Source organism: Macaca nemestrina, chromosome 2, assembly GCF_043159975.1.
Source record: "Macaca nemestrina isolate mMacNem1 chromosome 2, mMacNem.hap1, whole genome shotgun sequence".
In the NCBI taxonomy this organism is placed as follows: domain Eukaryota; kingdom Metazoa; phylum Chordata; class Mammalia; order Primates; family Cercopithecidae; genus Macaca; species Macaca nemestrina.
The window spans coordinates 171,953,708-171,974,570 of record NC_092126.1 but is presented as its reverse complement, the minus strand read 5'-3'; the positions used below and the strand labels follow the sequence as shown (position 1 = coordinate 171,974,570).

The 20,863-nt window shown below is 40.9% G+C and overlaps 1 protein-coding gene across 2 annotated transcripts in view; it reads left to right on the top strand.

Moving 5' to 3' along the window:
* Positions 1-19,608, top strand: part of LOC105470410 (phosphatidylinositol specific phospholipase C X domain containing 2) — a 52,579-nt gene extending 32,971 nt beyond the window's left edge. The window contains exons 2-4 of one of the 2 annotated variants that reach the window (XM_011722388.3): positions 247-707; positions 6,253-6,458; positions 13,459-19,608. In XM_011722388.3, the coding sequence (XP_011720690.2) occupies positions 247-707; positions 6,253-6,458; positions 13,459-13,618 (827 nt within the window). In that variant the 3' untranslated portion in view covers positions 13,619-19,608. Of the gene's footprint in view, positions 1-246; positions 708-6,216; positions 6,459-13,458 lie in introns of both variants that reach the window. The other variant, XM_011722387.3, reaches the window with a different exon arrangement.
* The last annotated feature ends 1,255 nt before the right edge of the window (positions 19,609-20,863 follow it).

Genomic DNA, 20,863 nt, shown 5'->3' with positions numbered 1-20,863 from the left:
ATTTATCTTACGCCAGCAAAATATATGAAAACTATAGTATTACCCCAGTCTTAACAAGCTGCAGCATTACTTTTCTTCGTGTTTATTTTATTCCTAGCAAGCTTGGCAAATTTTGCTACTATTCATTTGCAGTTTTAGTGTGTGTATTTGGTTCTTAATTTTTTGTTTGTTTGTTTTCTCATCAATTGGCTTATTTTTCCCAGCTCCCATCTCATCTGCTTTCCTCACCTTTATTCCTTTGTACAGGCTCACATGATTCATTCAGCTACTGGGTGGATGAAAAGTCCCCAGTAGGGCCTGACCAAACCCAAGCTATCAAACGCCTCGCCAGGATCTCCTTGGTGAAGAAGCTAATGAAGAAGTGGTCTGTGACTCAGAACCTGACATTTCGGGAACAGCTGGAAGCTGGGATCCGCTACTTTGACCTGCGTGTGTCTTCCAAACCAGGGGATGCCGACCAGGAGATCTACTTCATCCATGGGCTTTTTGGCATCAAGGTCTGGGATGGGCTGATGGAAATTGACTCGTTTCTTACACAGCACCCCCAAGAGATTATCTTCCTGGATTTCAACCACTTCTATGCCATGGATGAGACCCATCACAAATGCCTGGTTCTCCGGATCCAGGAGGCCTTTGGAAACAAGCTATGCCCAGCCTGCAGTGTGGAAAATTTGACGCTGCGAACTCTGTGGGAGAAGAACTGCCAGGTAGGAGGGAAGGAGAGATAAGCTTCCAAGGACAAGAACTTACCTCTTCCTGCTTTTCCCGAATTGCCATCTGTAAAATCACTCAATCCAGGGCTCTTAGGCTGGAGAGTGGATTGTTCGGAACATTAAACATACACAAACTAGTTCCTGGGCTCTAGGATAGGTTCAAGGGCTAGGGCTAACCCCTGCCAAATACCTAAGGCTTGTCCAGCAAACTGTTTGCCATCTAATTGACTTTTAGTGGCTTGGCCAGAACCAACCAAGGCAAAGTTGTAAAATTGGGCCAGTAGGTCATTCCCGTTCTCTATTTCCTGAGGTCCATTTTTACCCTTCTAATTTCCCTCAGGGATAGTCTGTTCCATCTTGCCTTCAACTCAGTGTCAGATAATCCCGGCCAAGGTATTGACTGATTAGGAAAAGTATTAGCTGACTGAAACATAGTGATTCATCTCAGGAGTGTTAATATTATAAAAGTATTTGGGTCTTAGAGGGAGAGAGAGTTAAGGAAGGAAGAGCCTGTTGAAGGGGCTCCAGCCCAGGAGAGCATTCCATAGTCTGCTTAAGTTGAGAAGAGCCTCCCAGCCTAGGACCATGAGGGACATGCTCAGGAAGAGGAATGTGGGCCTCAGATGTATTCCATTCTAATCCCAAAGGATGACAGTAGGAGAAAAGAGCTTCAGGAAAATGTTTAATTTACACTCTCTTAAAAAAAAAAAAAAAAAAAGATGTATCTCTCATTCAAAGTTACTCACTTGCTCAGCAGATGCATTAACCAAAACATCTTTAAGAGGCAGATATTTTTTAACTCAAGGAGGAGCTTTTGATTAAAAATAGTTTAAAGGTTATTCACTTGAAAATATTTATTAAACACCAGGTATGTGCCAAGTAACCTCTAAGGACTAGGTATAAATTAGTAAATAAAACAGACAAAGATACCTTGCCCTAATGGAGCTATCATTCTGGTGGAGGGAGACAGATCATAGATAATAGAGATAGTAAACATACATATATGTGTGTGTATATGTCTGTGTGTCACGTATATACATATATGTATATTCTCAGACACACATATATACATATATGTATATTTATTCTCTCTCTCCATACATGTGTGTGTATACACACACACACACACACACACGTTAAGTGTTAGAAAGTGATAAGAGCTATGGAAAACGAAAAGGTCAAGCATGGTAAGAGGGAACCAGGATTCTGTGGGTTGGAGGATTGGTTGAAATGTTTAAAAGGTTGATCAGGAGAACCTTCATTGAAAAAAATGACATTTGAAGGGGTTAATCACATGCATATTTGGGGGCAGAAGAAGCAGCCAGTGCAGAGGCCCAAAAGCAGGAGTGTCCCTGCCATCTTTGAGGAAAAGGAGCATGCGGTGTGGCTGGAGAGCAGGTGATGACAGAGCAGTGAGAGGAGGTCAAAGAGGTGACTGGTGGTCATGTGAGCCTAGAAGGCCCTGTGAAGACCCTTGCCTTCACTTACTCTAAGCGAGGAGAGTTCTGGCACAGGATGTTGTGGCCTGATTTAGGTCTTAATCAGATCTCTCAGGTTGCAGTGCTAGGAAGAGGCCAAGGCAAGGGGATCTGGCAGAAGTAAGGAACCCAGTGAGACTGTTAGTGGCAAGTGGTCAGATTTTGCATCTGTCAGAAGATAGAGGCGATGCGGTTTCCTAATGGACGCAATTTGAGGTATGAAAGAATGTGAGGATTCAAGGATGATTCCCAGGCTTGGCCTGAATAACTGGAACTACCAAGTTGTTTTTGCACACCCTGACAAGTTCTAAATGTCTTTGACACCATAGAGGCTTCACGAGTTAACTCTTAGTATCTGCTAAAATCTATCTAAACCAGTTTCGCCACTAAGACTTTTGTAAGTGATATTTTGCTAAATATTTATCACATATCTATCCCATAAGAGTAAGTTTATATCTGTTCATGTCTAACTTGGAGAGACGTTTTTCCCAGTGGAATTTCTCTCTTACAATATGAGATAATAGTAACAACAACTAACGTTTATTGGACCTTTACAATGAGCTAGGTACATGGATTAACTCATTTGATCTTCTCAGTGACACCATGAGATGGGTACTTTGTTATTGTCTCCATTTTACAGATGAGGAAACTGAGGTATGGACACACTAAGTAACTCGCCCAAGAAAAAAATGGGCAAATTTAAAAATCCTGGTTAGTGAGAACCAGGATCCAGTCACATTCTTTCTGGCTTTCCAGAGTTCCTACAGCTTCTCATGCTCCCCGAGGGGTATTTAGGCACATTGGTGTTTTTCAGAACTGGCGTTGTATATTAGGCTAATGAAATACATGGCTTTTATTAATGAGCTGATATTATCAGAAGATCTCAGAGAATTAGCAGAATGGGAGAAAGGGCTGGAGAGCTTTGGAATTTGGGGATTCTGTAAGGTGAAATGTGAGTACAGATATAATTTTATACACGGCCAGGATTGAGAAGCGTTGACATATTGCAGAGTAAACTGCTTACAAATCTGCAGGAGCAACGGGTATCTTCAGGAATAAAGAATCGTGCAGGCAGTGAATTTCTAACAGTAGAGTGATGATCTATCATAGTTTTTTAGGCAGTTTTTTAACCGTATTATCCAACTACAAATACTTCTAAAGTTATGAAGGAAAGACATTGTGATGATATCTCAGAAAAAAAGGGAGAGCATCATCAGTTTAAATCTTAAGATCCCCCTGTACTCCTTTCTTTCCCTTGTTATTCCTGCCACATCTCTTCTTAAAAGCGAAACAGGCCGGGCGTAGTGGCTCATGCCTATAATCCCAACACTTTAGGAGGCCGAGGCGGATCCTCTGAGGTCAGGAGTTCAAAAGCAGCCTGGCCAACATGGTGAAACCCCATCTCTACTAAAAATACAAAAATTAGCTGGGCATGGTGGCATGCGCCTGTAATCCCAGCTACTCACGAAGCTGAGACAAGATAATGGCTTGAACCCAGGAGGCAGATGTTTCAGGGAGCTGAGATCATGCCATTGCACTCCAGCCTGGCCGACCAGAGTGAAACTCCGTCTCAAAAAAAAAAAAAAAAAGCTAAACAAAGAGATTTCAAACAGAGGCACCAGTCATCCCTGCTACTGCCAGGGCAGAGTTAAACTTTAAATATTCTTCATGTAATGAGCTGCCTCACATGTAACCCCCTGCATATTTTATTACTACAATTTAGTAGAAAGAAGTATGCTACCATTCAGTCAAATTTCATTTACTTAACATGCAATTACATCATAGGTATATATTTATTTGTACATTAGTGGCTATGGGTTTTGAGGGTACAATGAGTTGGAAGATTTAATCTACATCTTGGAAGTATTTAGGATCTTAATGAAATGGTAAGAGTACATAACACTAGAGAATACAAAACAACTGATAGACAATTGCACGATAAAAGTGCCTCAAATGTTCTGTACTATATGAAGAAGGGGATTTTGTAATAAATCAGTTGAAAAGTAGAACGTAGCATTAAGTCTGTATCCCAGAGGCTCCAAGTAAAAGAATGACCAAAATAAGAGGAGGTCCGTCAAGGAATCATTCTTGAAGGAAATGAGATTTTTAATCTGAGTCTCAAGAGAAAAACTGAACATGAACCACTGAGCTAGAGGGGAGAGTATTTCAGAGAAAAACACAGCAGGCAGAGTTGGGGGCGGGGGGCAGGTGTGAAACACAGGCCCTGAGTGAGAGTCACCTGTAGAGTGAGAGTTGGTTTGCAAGGCCAGCCTCCCCCTGTAAACAGAAATTCTCCCTGTAACCTTTAGAGTCAGATTGCTCAAGAAGGCTCTTGGAGAAAGGCATAAAGACCCTTTTGGATAATTTGTGCTTTATGCACTTTTTCCAAGGCAGAGTAAAGAATGGCACAGTCCTCTCGTTCCCTGACATGCAGCCCAGGGGCAGGCAGCAGGCACAGGGCATGTCTAGCAGGTCCTGTCACAGGACCGCACCACCTCCCACCTCTCCCACGTCCACTGCACAGGACGGCTTTCCTCACAGCCCCCAGCCTTACCACCTGGTCAATTACACCGCTACAAGGAAATCCTCCCCTTCCCCCAGGCAATCTGCTTATCATGAGCCTGTGATTAACCTCATTAACACACTGCGTTTACCACAGACGTCATTAGCAGTCAGACATGACTCAAAACCATTAAAAACAACAAGAACAGCCATTACCCAGTTCAGTGCAACCAGCCTGGTGCACCCCAGCTCTGGGCCTCGGGGAGCAGTTAGTCAGGCACCTTAGTCACGAGCTAAATGCACACCGGAAATGAGGCTGACATCCAGACCTCTTGTTCTCGGGTGCCTGGAGGATTACCCTCTGTGGCCAGCTATCCGGGGATGGCAGTCCAGGCCTCGTGAGCATGTGCAGGGCATTCCTCCAGGAAAAGATCACTAGTGCCTGGGACAGGGAAAAATATATTCCTTTAGAAACCTTCACAGCAGAGCTCTGAATTGGGACGATCAAAATAGCAGTTTCCTATCCCACAGCTGCCTCCCAGAAACTAATTAATGCTGTGGATGTAGCTTGCTAATTATTTTCAACATCACCACCATCCTGAGCGGTCTCTGTGGAGACCAGTTGCCTCTGCAAAGTCTCCCCTGACTCAAGTGGCACGCTCCCCACTCTCCTGGGAAGGGCAGTTCCAGGCAGAGCCAGCACACACGATCGAAAGTCTGTTTACCCACAAATTAGTTCAGTGTTTGCCTTTCAACTCCAAAAGCTGTCAATTTTGTAGTTACAGGAGACATAACTTCTAGACAGCACTTGTTGCTCGGTCTGAGAGTTCTCAGCCTGAGGTCCAAAACTTCCCCGGGGGATATGAGGGTAGAATTTAAGAAGTCTTTAAATTTGGATGGGAAACAAAGTACGTATTCATTTTTACTAAAATTGAACTGAAAGTTAGTATACCCATTGATTATGAGGGCAGGCGGTGACCCAGGGCAATCTTCGCCCTGCCTGATATTTATCTCCCTAGATGCGTCCGTCTCACATTTCGGTTATCGCAGGTATCCGAGATACCACTTATGCTCATCACTAACTCAGTTACTGGACTTATTAGACTTATACAACAAAATATGTCTATTGAATGCATTTATCATGCAGCACATACATTAATTTATTACAAACTTACTTAATATATTGTTTGCTATATTTCCATATCATAGATTTTCTTTGTAATCCTATATATTTTATGCATTCATTTAAAATGTGATTCTGAGAAGGGGGCCCATGATTTTAGTATACTTCCAAAGGCATTTATGCTAAAAAAAAAAGTTAAGAATTTTTGAGTCAGACATATGGCAAGTGCTCTGTAAATCTTTGCTGATTTCCTAAAAATATATATTAATATAAACAGTTCTTGACTTTCCACATATGATTATATTTTCTTGCCTTTTTCCTAGCAATCCATGTAAAATGAAGGAGTTAACATTCAGCATTTTTATGGATTGCTCTCCTTTTTGTGTTTTGAATATTTCAGGTTCTTACTTTCTACCATTGTCCCTTCTACAAGCAGTATCCCTTCCTGTGGCCAGGAAAGAAGATTCCAGCGCCCTGGGCAAACACCACAAGTGTGCGCAAACTAATCCTCTTCTTGGAGACCACTCTGAGTGAGCGGGCCCCACGAGGCTCCTTCCACGTCTCCCAAGCGATCCTCACCCCCAGAGTGAAGACCATCGCCCGGGGCTTGGTTGGGGGCCTCAAGAACACGCTGGTTCATAGGTAAGAATTTGCTTCCACCCTACAAGGAAAGCTTTTTAAAAAGCATTTATCTTGATCCTATTCTGAGTAAATAGCAACAAAGTCATGTAGTCTGAGGATTTAGAAAAACAACAAAACAAGCAAAATCTTTATATTTGAGAAAACCATGCAGTTGAGGTGGATTGTATTAACAAAGGATCTCTAAACACTTTGTTCATAAGTACACATCATACCATAAATACTGTACTCTCTAAATTTTGCTATAAGGCAAAGCACAGTGAGCCAACACCACGTCTGTTCATTACTGGCACCTGGCCACATGTGGTCCTGCCTATGCCTAGCAGCTGGTCCAGGCACTCATTTAAGAAGCATTAAATGTAGACCGCTGTCCTAGGTGCTAAGGATTCAGAGCTGGCCCTTCAAGAATTTGTTCTCCTTTCCTTGGTGACCATAAGTCACTGAAGAAGCAGCTTAGGATGCCACCCACCATGCCCATGCTGTAGCTTCAAATACTTCCTCAGGGCAGAATGGAGCCTGGCTGTACAATTAGGTAGGAGAAGCTTCAGGAATTTTGTATCAGATGGTGTTCCTTATCCTGGACACCAGTGAATGATACATGTGCTCCAGAAAAAGGATGGTTTATTTGTATGCATGTTTGTGTGTGTGTGTGCACATATATGTGAGTATGTGTATGTGTGTGTCTATGTACCTGTACATGTATATGTGTATATGTATAAATATAAAAGGAATGTTATAAATACATTTGGATAACAGGGAATCCCTTGCAATCCAAGCTGAGGAAGCTAATAGGTTTGGGTAGCAAAAGATATTTACAAGAATCAGTTTGGTCCCTGAGTTTCAGGTTGATGAACAGAGTTCAGATAATGGAAGATTCATCCAAAAACATGTTTCTATTTATTTGGTCCAGAGTTTAGGTAACATGAGTTCAGGTAACAGCAGTTCACCTAGCAGGAGTTTAGAGAGCAGGACTGGATTTTTCTTTCTTTGTGAGAGCTCCCGATTATGTCAACCATGGGCAAAACCAGAAAGTCTTTTCTGTGTGGCTCTACTAAGTCTTGACTGAATTCGTTATGCTGAACTTGAAAAAGTGAATTTTATAAACCAGTACTCTATCTCTTTGAAAGATCCCGAATTAGAAGCTTTATTGTTTTAATAATATATGTTCGTGTATCCACACTGTTTTCCTCGTGCCTCTGGTATATTTGTAGATCAACATTATTTATATATTCAGTCAACAAACATTGAGTACCTAGGAAGAGCTAGGTACAAAGATTCAAGGTGAATAGTATACTGTCTGCTGTCAAGAAACTCACAGTCTAGCAGCAGAAACTGGCATGAAAATTTCTATAAAGCAATGTGAAATACCACTGTAAAGAAGTCTGTGCGACAGCAATACTAATAAGGGAGAGGGAGTATTTAGAAAACTAAAGATAAGTTATATCTGTACACTATATTCTGATTATCAAATGCCTTTTTGCAGATGATTTCATTTGATTCTTTTTTTTTTAATTTATTTATTATTATTACACTTGAAGTTGTAGGGTACATGTGCATAACGTGCAGGTTTGTTACATATGTATACTTGTGCCATGTTGGTGTGCTGCACCCATCACCTCGTCATTTACATCAGGTATAAATCCCAATGCAATCCCTCCCCCCTTCCCCCCTCCCCTCATTTGATTCTTAAGTCAGCCTCTAGGATGGCACATTGTCTACAGCATATTATCATCCCCTCTTTAGATGGGATTCAGGGAGCTTAAGTGACCCCAATCCATACAGCTAGTAAAAGTCAAGAATGCCTCTCAGACTCTGGCCTTCTGACCGTCAGACCACTGCCCTTTTCAGCATTGGACACTGACTTGGATACCGCATATTTTCCTGCTTATTCTTTTCTGCTCCACAGGTCTGAAGTTGTCTTATTAGTACCTGAATCTGAATCTGGTAATATCTCACAGGTTACAACTGGTAACCCACAATGTCACAAAGCTTTTCATACCGGTACATTCCTAAAACTCTAATCTGGCTGCAAGTGACACATTGGCTCTTTCCTTTATGATGAGAGATAATGATGCTGGCATGCGCCCAAAGCCAAGGGATCCTACTATGCCAGAGCCCTTGCACTGCTGGTAGCAGCAAGCCGATGTCCCCAGGCTTGGAAAGATACTTTCTTTGGCATCTCACCCCCTGCCGGCCGTAAGAATATTACAAGTATGCATCATGCATTCCTAGCCCTGCATATCAACTGAAGGGGGAAAATACAGCTCTGGTTGAGTTTGTTCCAAAAGGCCGGTGCAGAGTGTGGCTGTCATTTCCTCTGGGCTGTTGAACAAACATAGGACCTTCCCCTGTGTACCAATACCCAGAGGGTCTGTCCTAACAACTGGTCTCTGGCACTGGTGGTCAGCTGAAACCAAGAAGAAAAAGACAGGGTATGTTTTCTTACAAATGTAGAGGTGGTTTCTCGGCAGGGATGTAACCCCCTAACTCTTCAATAAACTTTGGAGCTAAGATCTTGTTCATTTTGGTTCAACACCATAGAAGGAAGCCAAAGAAATACAGCCACCTGACTTAATTTCCATGGTGGTTTCTTCCAGACTTATAGAAACCTGAAATTCAGGTTCATGGCATTCCCACTGAAATCAAATGAAAATGCTTTGCCTCAGCCTGAGGACAGAGCATCCATGAACTCCAGAAGGGAACATGGACTGAAATCAGAAGGCCTGAGAGTGCAGCCTGACATGCTCCCTGTTCCAGGGTGCGTTGTTTTGTGCCCCGTCCCATCCCCGCCATCCCCAAGTTCACATATTGAAGTCCCAACTCCCGGTTACCTCAGAATGTGGCTACCTTTGCAGATGCGGTCTTTAAAGAGGTAATTAAGTCAAAGCGAGGATGTTAGGGTGAGCCCTAATCCATTCTAGCTGGTATCCTTAAAAGAAAAGGAAATTTAGACACACAAAGAGACACCACAGATGTGTGTTCACAGAGGAAAGGCCATGTGAGAATGCAATTAAGAAGGCAGCCGTCTGCAAGCCAAGGACAGAGGCATCAGGAGAAACAAAAATCTGACGACACTTTGATCTTGGATGTCCAACTTGTAAAACAAGAGAAAATAAATTTATGTCATTTAAGCCAACCAGTATGTGATATTTTGTTATGGTAGCCCTAGCAAACCAATGCAGTCCCTGAGCAACAGGGTGGCCTTGGACAAGTTTTCTGAGGTCTCTGAGCTGTGGTTTTCTCACCAGTTAAACAGGATTAATAATACCTCCTCAGATTGTAGCCTTAACATGAAAATGCCAGCCACAGTGGCTGGCACAAAACAGACGTGCTATCCCTATTTGTAAAGATACCCAGGAACACCATGGACCACCCTGGTTCCCAGCTGGGCTCCAAGGTCAAAGGGAAGTTTTTAACCTCCTGCTCTGCCATCCATGGGAACTGTTGCCTCACAGGCCTGTCAGCACTGTCAGGTTCAACCTTTTGCACAGATCCCTTGTCCTGATAAATATCAAGAGTTGAGAAAATAAAGTAGCTCCTCTTCACAGTGGGTTCTGCATTTCCCCTTCTTTGTACTTAATCCTGATTATTTGATCCTTGCCTTGGAGAAGGTTGACACATGCTACCCGAAGCTGACACAGAGCTCTTTGTCACCGGAAACCACAGGTACATACCTTTCACCACATTTCTCTGCTCAGGCTCCAGGGATCCTCCAATGTGAGGAGGCTCTGGCTGCAGTGGCTGGAGTTGCCCCAAGCCTTCAAGGCTCATCTCCCGGTGAGGACCAGCAGAGGGCGCCTGCACCTCATACTTCAACACTGACTCAGGTTTTTAAAATGAAGTCTTGAATCTATCAGGCCTGATCAGTACTACTGTGTCATTGGTGTGGGTCATTGGTCTATCTTTAAGGAAGTCTGTATTTGCAGCTTCTCATTTCCAAACCACAACATGTTGTCACCTAAGCAGTAGGATGTGACCTCTTTAAGGTGTAGTTTCTTACCCCCAGCCACCAAATATTTCTACCTCACTCTTCCAGTTATGATTCCTTCCCCCCCCCCTTTTTTTTTTTACCACACTTACCATATCACAGGAACTCTTCTAAACACTTTACATGTATTATTTTGTTTAATTCCCCAAAAATCTGTATGAAGCATTATTATCTCCATTTTAGAGGGAGAGGCAGAGGGACCACCAACTTCAGTAAGCTAAAGTCATACTGAGATGATTAAGTCTTCAGGAGTCCCCGTTCAAAATGGAAGTACCCCTGGGAGGGTGGTCTATTAAGTAATAATCAGCTATTAATATAAAAATATAGGCCAGGCGCAGTGGCTTCCGCCTGTAATCCCAGCACTTTGGGAGGCCAAAGCGGGCGGATCACGAGGTCAGGAGATCGAGACCATCCTGGCTAACACGGTGTACCCTAACTCTACTAAAAATATAAAAAATTAGCTGGGCGTGGTGGCGGGCACCTGTGGTCCCAGCTACTTGGGAGGCTGAGGCAGGAGAATGGCGGGAACCCGGGAGGCAGAGCTTGCAGTGAGCCGAGATGCCACCACCCTCCAGTCTGGGCGACTGAGCGAGACTCTGTCTCAAAAAAAAAAAAAAAAGATAGATATATAGATGGATTTATGATATGTGTTTTAGCCCGTGGATGATTGTAGAGTCCACTGAGAGAGGGAGGAGACCCAGGATTGATTATAGTTGTTACGGTAGGAGAAAAAGAAAGTGGAGAAGGACAAAATGCTACCAAGGTCTGAACAGGGCTGTCTGGAAAACTGGGGAGTCAAGATATGTGCTGATGAAAGAAGGGCAGGCAGCGTCGAGGGAGAGAAGGAAGAGAGGATGACATTCAAAGAGAGGGGTACCCAAAGAAGAGAAAGTGGCCAATTAAGATAATTAACTTTACTTATTCTCATTTTTTACCTAGACCAGATCTTCCTTAAAAATCTCTAATTCCTTAACCAAAACTTGAGCCCTAGTTTTTTTCTGTCTTCCTTAAAGCATTCTCAGCCTACTGAGTATGTATTGAGCTGTTTTTACTATGATGTAAACTGTGAGTACACTTTATTGCTTTCTTCTCTACGCTGCCTGTGGTAGTTTACACTTTCTACTAATGCAGAAATGATCACACTGAATTGTCATTATTCATTTATGTCACTAAACAATTGGCTGTTACCTAGGAAGCCTTTGATTAATAAAATGAGACTGAAAGACCATCAGTGAGACAACTGATTAAATATTGGTCTATTAAGAAGCCATACTTAGTGATTGAATAACTGTATATCCATATGAAAAAAGTAAGCTTTGACCTCCTACTTTATACCATATACAAAAATCAATTTGAGATGGTTCTTAGAGCTAAACCTAAGCTAAAAACCATAAAGCTTTTAGAAGAAAACATAGATATGTTTGTAAATTGAGAGTGAACTTAAGTGGTTCTTAGATCACAGAAGCCATAAAAGAAAAAAATTGACAAACTAGAATCCATAAAATTAAGGAATTTGGCTCATCAAAATATGTCACTGAGAAAACTGACAGACAAGCTATAGACTAGGAGAAAATATTCACAAAATACATCTGACAAAAGACCAGTATCTAGGCTATATAAATAACTTCTACAACTCAACAATTTTTTAAAAGAAAATGAAAAAATGAGTAAGAGAATTGAACAGATAACAGTTTTACTCATAATATCCAAAAAACTGGCAATAGCCCAAGTGTCCATCCAGCCAGTGTAGGAAAATGGATAAACTAACTGCAGTATATACATACAATGGAATTCTCTACGTTGATTTTAAAAGACAGCGAACCACTGATACATGCAGCAACATGGATGAATTTCAGAACAATTATGCCAAGTGAAAACTCACATGAAATAATATATTTTTCATGGTTTATATGAAGTTTTAAAACAGGCGAATCTAATCTACAGTGGAAAAAAAATCAGTGTAATTGTTGCCTCAGGGAGGATGGGGCAGGTGTTGATGAGGAAGGCGCTTGCAGGAACTTTCTGGAGTACCAGTTATGTTCTATACCTTGATATGAGTTTGAATTATGTGTATGTATTTGTCAAAACTTGGCAAGTGTACCATTAAGATCTGTGAATTTTATTGAGTGTAAACTTTATGTTAAAAGAAGAACAAATTAAAAACAGATATTGAACTCCAGTTAATCATATGCATGCTGAAGTACTTAGGAAATGTGTATAGATGCTTGCAGTTGGAACATGTCAAAAATACAAGATGGACTGATGGAAGGATAATGACAGATTGATGGATAGATACGTAGTAAGCAAGTATAGTTAATGGTGGGATCTAGGTGGTGGATATATTTGCTGCAAAATTCTTCCAGCGTTGCCATATGTCTGAATATTTTCATGATGAAAAAAATTAAAGAACCCATTAAAACTAAGGCTCTTGGTCTTAGTTTTTCTTTTTCTTTTCTTTTTCTGGTTTTTTTGTTTTGTTTTGTTTTGTTTTGTTTTGTTTTGTTTTGTTTTGTTTTTTTGAGACAGAGTCTCACTCTGTCACCCAACTGGAGTGCAGATCTTGGCTAACCGCAGCCTCGACCTCCCAGGCTCGGGTGACTCCCCCTCCTCAGAAACAAGATTTCACCACGTTTCCCAGGCTGATCTCAAACTCCTGGATTCAAGTGATCCACCTGCCTCAGCCTCCCAAAGTGCCAGGATTACAGGTGTGAGCCACCGCACTTGGCCTGATCTTAGTTTTTCAAGTTCCTGTTGACATGGTATTTCTTTGATGCTTGAAGCAAATAATCTCCTCTTCCAGCAGGGAAACCCTGGAAAGTGTAATTTTGTAATGGAATAGAGAGCACTTCATCCCTGAAGGAGATATAAAGCTTAAATGGAAATACCTCTGAAAGCTTGTGCTCTTATTAACATACTTTTGTTATATTAAGGGAAATGTTTTATGTCCCTGTCTGGAGAAGTCCTTCTAAGCTGTACTGTATCCACTCTCTTCCTCCAACACTTTCCTCTGTATAGGAATCTTCCTGCCATCCTGGACTGGGTGAAAACTCAGAAACCTGGAGCCATGGGTGTCAACATCATCACGTCTGACTTCGTGGACCTGGTGGACTTTGCTGCGACTGTCATCAAGTTGAATGACCTCCTACAGGAGGACACAGCTCTAGCTAAATGCTGATTTAATTTTTAATTTAAACTTAATGTTGAATTTGTTGATCCAGGGTAGAGTTCTGAAGGATGTTCTGTTCGGATGGCCCCTGGGCAGTGATGGTGAAGTAAGAGGAAGAAGGCTTCTTTTTCTCCCTTCCTCACAGGGCCATTTAGATAAAATTACAGGGCTATTAATTGCATTTTTCCCAAATGAGACTTTTTAAAAAACTTAAGTCCAAGGGAAGAAAGCATGCTTCATGTGACCAAGGTCAGGACCTCCCCAGTGGCTTATGGTGGTGAATGGAATTTGGAAATAGGATCTCTAGGACCCATTGGGGTATTGAGTGTCCCCCTAATTGGCCCTGCTCCCTATTGTCTTCTGGGGTGCTGTGTTTGAGCCAGTGAGAAAGTGGAACCAGAAACACATTCCTGGTGAAAAAGACTGGCTCATTGCAGGTGTGGACCACTATCGGGGTGGAGCTAACATCAGCCTGGGGCTCTGAGGGGGAAAAGAGCCAAGCACCAGTTCTCTCTAGGATTGTTGGATGTCACCACTTCTCTGAGAGTAGGACTCATTTATCACTAAGATGTTTCAAACACAAGCTGTTCTTGCATAGCGTATGCTGGTAACTGGTCACCTTCATTCTTCAGATAAACAGTGCATACTACCCTTAGTATCAGAAATATGCTTCCCAGTTTTAAAACTTGGATTCCTTTCTATTTCTTTTGGCCCCTTCTTAAAAGTGAAAAGAACAATGGTGGAAGATCTTTTCAGCATGGGGCCCAACAAGAGATAGACATACATGTTTGTTGCATGCCTGATATCTTTTATTTAATTCTACAGCTTTTCCAGAATGGCTGCCAGGTAGAGCACCTGCATCATTTTGGCAAAGTCCTCTTTGCAGTGGGGTCTTCAAGCCTGATTTTGGAATTGCATTTTATTATTGTCTGCCTAGGACTCAGGTCTGCGCTGTGGGACACAACGCGAAGTGGAGGGCACCTTATCTGTGGCACCATGGAAGCAGGTGCAGGATGCATGGGAAAGTGCAATGGCATTAAAGGAGGAAGCTCCAAGTGGGTTTGGAGCCATTCTGTAACTCCTTGAAAACAAGACTACCTCGGGGATATTTGGGATGACTCGTGTGTCACCAAGTGATGATAAATACCTAGTGCTGGAACATTTCCAGTCCTTCTCTTGATGGTTCTACTTTCTGCAGGTTGTTTTGAGCCTACCAATCACTACTGCATGAGGGCTTTGAAACTCAAGAGGGGGTATTTTTTTTTAATTGATAAGAGGCGCTTATCTATAAAGGGGCCCTCTTGTGTTTTGATTGACTTATTTATTTATTTATTTATTTATTAATACATTAAATATCTGCCGTGCTTCTTACATCAAGAGCACTCACACAGGAGCTTACTGCACTTTTCTTATCCAGGATAGATGCTGCTATGGTCTTTCTCTCCTGAACAGGACCATGCATCTCAGGGCTGTGAGTGACCCCTGACTCTGTTGTTCATGTCCTGGCTCCCCCAGTCCTCCTGGGGACAGTATACATGTGTGGATGTGGCCTAGATCTGAGAAGTCACTACCAAGCCATGCCCATGAATGAAGATAAAATGGGTCGTGAAGAACTATTCGTTCATAAGTAGACCCTCCAGAAGAGTGGTGAAAAGAAAGGACCTAGAAAGAAAACTAGGCATGGAAGTGTGTGCACTTTTCTGCTCCTCAGCACCATCTGAGAATCCCTAAGGAAGTGGCAGCTTCTGGATTCTTAAGAAGGAAATATAAACATGGAGTCCCGAATGGATGTATGCATTTATAAAGATTGTCAGACTCTTCTTCTGGCAGTTTCCTGTTTCTGTCTTTTGATGCCCATAGATGGATTTTGCATGTTGCTTGCAGAGAGGGGTGTCCTAGGTGAGCTACTAAAAGCACATGCACACCCCCAACTCTTGGTCTTCCACCCTATACTTTCTGTAAAATAATTTAAGCCCTCGCTTTTAGCTTGCACACCTTGAGGAGGTCATAATAGAAATGCCTCTGGGAAAATCTGGTTGAACTTTCCTTTTTTTGCATTTGAACCCCTCCTCAAAGGATTTTCTGAAATAATGTCAAATTCTGTAGGGCCTTCTGTGCATAAGAGTAAGAAAGTGTGTTCCCTTGCTTTCTAAACTTTCCTTCAATTCTGATGCTAAACCCTCATGACAAGCTCTGAAATCCCTGGTCTACCCTCAGGGTTTTTATTTTTTTTTTGTTTCATTTTGCTTTTGTTTTTAATTTTTGGTCAATTGCTAGGGGCTAGGTCATTTCCCCACTTTTTACCCTTTGTTACTTGGCAAAGAGATAAGGAGGCAAGAGGAGAATTACTGTTCTCTGTTTTATTTGAGCCTCGGCTTTGTCCAGGTGTTTGGTGCTATGAGGTCAGGTGTGTTGACAAGTATCTACACAGGATGCCAGTAACATCCAAGGGCTGCTGACTGTTCCTTGAAATGTTTACATGATTTTGTCCTTTAGTTCTTAAATATATGGTTGCACTTCACTTCGGTTTTAACATTTAAGTGCACCTCAGTGTTTGCATGATAAATGTCATCAAGCACGACACAAAAGCCCAGAAAACTGTACCAAGGTTGCATGCACGGAGTCCTGCTCTGCATGGTGCATGCAGGTGCTTGCTCCTTCATGCTGCTTGGAGCTGCCAGCCTTGCTTGCAATTTGAAAAATCTGCACAAGAGTTCTGGGAGATAGGAGGATTATTTACAGTTTTCTCTTGATAAACACCTTGCATCGGCAGAATCTCTGACTCGAGAAGAAGTTGCTCAACATATTGTAAAGGATGTGTGCCTTCTGCTCCTTGACCATAAGACCAGATAGGAGAACTCAGGCATGTGGGACAGAGGGAAAATAGATTTTAGGTTCATAACTCATTCTGCAACTGCAAACAATAAAATAGTGACCCAACCACATCACTTATTCTCACAAGTTCTAGAGACCTTTCAGATCAAAACAAGTCTCTCATACTTGCTCAGAACTAACTTGAAGATCAGCTAAGAAGCTACTTGATTGAGCCAAAAAGGACTTTAGTTTCACAGAATTTGAGGTCATATTTATTCTGAAATGTAACTAAGCTATTCATGAGCTCCCTGGACCATTTCCCACACAGCCACATTTCCATGGCTTTGTGGCAAAGGGGACTATCAAAGGTTTTAGTTCGGTTAGAGTAGTGTTTACAGGCTTGAACTTTGAACCTTTTAGAGATACCACCATGATTTCATGGATACAGAAGGATTGGAGAGAGAGGTCGAGATGGACTTAATGGAAGGGAATAAGTTATTGAAGATTAAATTTTAAATTAGTGGCAGACCTCCAAGAGGGTCATGCCAAAAAAAAGTTTTTATATTTGCTGTATTAAACTCAATAGTAATTACGTTTAGTCATTTTCCTTAGCAGTGAATCTAAACCCTGAATTACTGAGAGCAGTTAAGCCACAGTCCCAGGATTTTATTATAAACTCAAAGAAAAGCACAAAATCTGAGCCCAGGTAATGATCCATCTTAGGAATCCTAGTTCTTTTTACATGATCTCATATTCATCCAAAGAAATTATGTCTCTTCTCAATAAGACAATGTAGTAGAGTATTCTGGAATTAAATGCAGTTTTATGGTGTGTCAGGATTTTCTATCTCTGGTTTTCAGAAAGTGCTTCCCAATGAGACATTCTACCTCCCAGCTAGGAGGCTTAGCACAAAGCTAAAGGTGGAGCAACAGAAGAAATTCAGATGGAAATGAAACTACTTCCTGGGAAGTAAAAGAGCTACAGGAAACCAGTCCGTCCTGCAGATTTAGTTCATACCACAGTTGAAGTTTGTGTGATGTTTCTTATTAGCTAATTTCAAGTTTTACTGTTAGATTCTAAGAAACAGAATGGGCTAATGATTGGAGCACAGCCATGAGACCCCGCTCTGTTAGCTGAGCATGTGATTGTGTGCTAAATCTTTCTTGGTTCCTTCATCTTTCAAGATGCTGTCTGCTACTTTAGTGCTGACTGACTTGCAAATCTTGGTTGACTAGCTCCCCAAAACATAAGGTCCCTAATGATTGGGGGCTGTGCAGATGTGCTATTCTTGCTTCTGTAGCTTGGGTGGAGAAGCTGCTTGGGCTTATTTCCCAACAGGGTGACGTAGGATGATAGAACTTACCTAGGAATGGCACCTTTGATGATCCATATAATGAAATGCGTAGAGCTTAACGAAATCTGCCCACATGTATGTGGGCTCTGGAGAGGTGGGCTTTCCCAATACATGCTAAGTAGACTTGTTATGCCAAGAGGAAATGAATAGAAATGATAACATCAAATATCCTAACTGACTGGAAGTTTGTTTTGCATAGCATAGAACATGGTTGCCTTCTAAGTTCCACTAATGTTCCAGGATATCTTGGCCCTCTGCCTCAGGCTGCTGCCTGGTATTTGACACCATAGCTTTGTCACTTAAAACCATTGCCTTGGGACACACAGAGTGAACTGTTTGAGTGATAAGTCATTTAGCTAGAAACTTTACCCTTAATTTCAAATGATACCAAACAGCTCATTACTACCTACCCCAAGGGATACTCTCCATAGCTTCTGTATTCCCCAGTTTCCTTTTAGAAACAGGGACACCAATAGCACTAGAACCCTGAACCGGCCCTAACCCAGAAGAATACACTACAAAATGCAATTGATTTTCTCAAAATATCACAGTCTTAAACACTATACAAATAATTCAAGAAAACTCTCTCTACCCTACAGTGAATATAGTGTTCTATTATGTTCTCCAACAAAACTTTTTTAGGACTTTTCAAACTCATATCTAAGCCAAATAGTTTAGATAAATATTTACCCTTATATTTGGGGGGAATTCAGACTCACACTTTGCCAAGGCAAGCCCATCAATAGTCTAGAGGCATATTTTGTGTCATTCCTTCCCGTCTCCTTCATAGAATACTACTTTTTCCTTTTGTATCCGGGCCATTCTCCATCATTGCTGATTATTGCTAACCACAGGATGCTGGCAAAGCTTACAGTGATAGGCACATGTGTTCGGTGATGTCCAATACACTCTTATCACAGTGGTTATTGCTTCTTACTCTTTTCAAATGCATTATTCTACCCCTCAACCTACATCCAATCATTAGAACTATACCTGATTAGAGCCCAGAACTTGGGACCAATACTTAATTCAAATAGCAGGGGCTTGATCACAAACATTAAGCCCAACAAGAAGCACAGCACTTTGAAAAGTCAAATAGGCCTTTGGTAGCTCTGTACATTTGCAATTTTACATTTGTTATTAGTTTATAGCACTAATAACAGTTCAGTCGTGAATCTATAGTCTCAATATGGTAAGTCTTAGAACATATTCTAGAAATAGTGGTACCTTGCTGCTATTATAGTTAGTAATTTATACCCCAATATAATAATAAGTGTTAAATACAGATTGTGTATGCATTCATTGTGTGTATATGCCAACTGTACTACTTAACCTCACTGATCAGCAATTAGAAAAATACAGAAATTGTCATAGTGAAAATAAGTCTTGGTCAATTCAGATGATACGTGACCCTGATAAATGCTCTAATAGATATGATATTTTGTCCTGTATTGTTTGTTTTACAGTGTGGTGCATGTTGTTTGCGAAGTAAAATGATAATAATAATAAAGTATACCAATTTTAAGGTTATAATTAAAATTTTGCGTATATGCTTCTTGATATTCTGAAATGTATTCTGTGGCTTAGTTATCTTATTCATATACATTTCACTTGGCTTTTTACCCCTAGGAAATGATTGTTCAAGTATATATTTTGTCTTCTTTCTTGTAATTTTGATTAAACTGCTTACTTCAACTTACAACATTGTAAAGCCAGAATACCTCATTTTAACAGTGAAAAAAACATGATGACCTGATGTGTTCTCTTGTATTTGATTTGAACTACCTAAATAGGCTTAACCCTAATAATAAATATACAGTTTTGACAGGCACTTTTCCTTTGGTTGGATGATATTTTGTTATTGGTCCACTTCTAATTTTGTTTTAAAGAGTTATAAACTCGGTGTCAATAAAACATCTTGTTATATAATATTGGACAAAAACCCTCTCGAGCATGTCTGACACATATTTGGATTAAGTAAACGTGCTTGCAGTCCCCAAGATTGAGCAGTGCATGAAATGTGTACACAACCTTGACCCCATGCTTTTCCAAGCTTCATCCTTAGCAATTCAGTTATTTCCATTAAGCTTAGACCAGCTCTTATTGACATCCATATGCACATCCACACTGTACGCATGACCACCATCTCTACCCACATTAATTTGAGTGATTGCTAAAATGCCCAGAAATAAAACAATGCAGAGATAATATATTTGTGTATACAAAGAGTAAATAAGGGTGGACCTGCAGCTTCTGCTGCAATAAAGATGTCAATATCTTCCTCGTTTCTAATTATTTTTAATAGAATATCCAAGACCACTTAATTTAAGTGAATTCTGTGTTTCCCCTATCCTCTACAAAAATAATTGGTTGAGGTAAGACTTTTTTGTATGAATTTAACAGAGATCAAATTAATTCTAAGTAACTATTAATTTCATATAGTCAAAGGTTTAAACAGGTAAGCAAGAATAATTATAAGTGTTGAAGTTACCATAGCAATTTAACAACATAGTCACATTCAGAATGTTTAACTTATATTTATAGTTATTGTTAAGTAAATCTACCATACTGTCCTCTGGTTGGTTTTACCACTTACAGTCAATCCTGTGCAGTTTTTAATAATAAATTGCATGATGTAGATAGGGCTGGGTCCAAACATAAGCAAAGTGTGTATAACCTGCATGGTGCAATTGCAAAGATACTACTGGCCTGCCTCAATTTCTGAACATATACTTGGATTTAAACATTGCTTCTGTAACAATGGAGCTCTCACATTATGTATGAATTATTTTATATCATCTATTCACAGATTAATTTATCATATTACAACAAGGTTATGAACATTCTATTTAGCACAGAAGTTAAGTATAGGCATTTCAGAAGTGCACAGACCTGGGTTTCTATCTCAACTCCATACCCTGGCTGAGTAACCTTAGGCAAATTAACGTCTCTACCTACATAGAAGATAGGGCTAAAAATACCTACCACGAAGGGTAATCGAGAAGACAAAATAAGGAAATGCATAGAAAGCATTTTAGCATAGAGCATGGCACATAGTAAATACTCAAGAGTAGCTATTAGTCTTA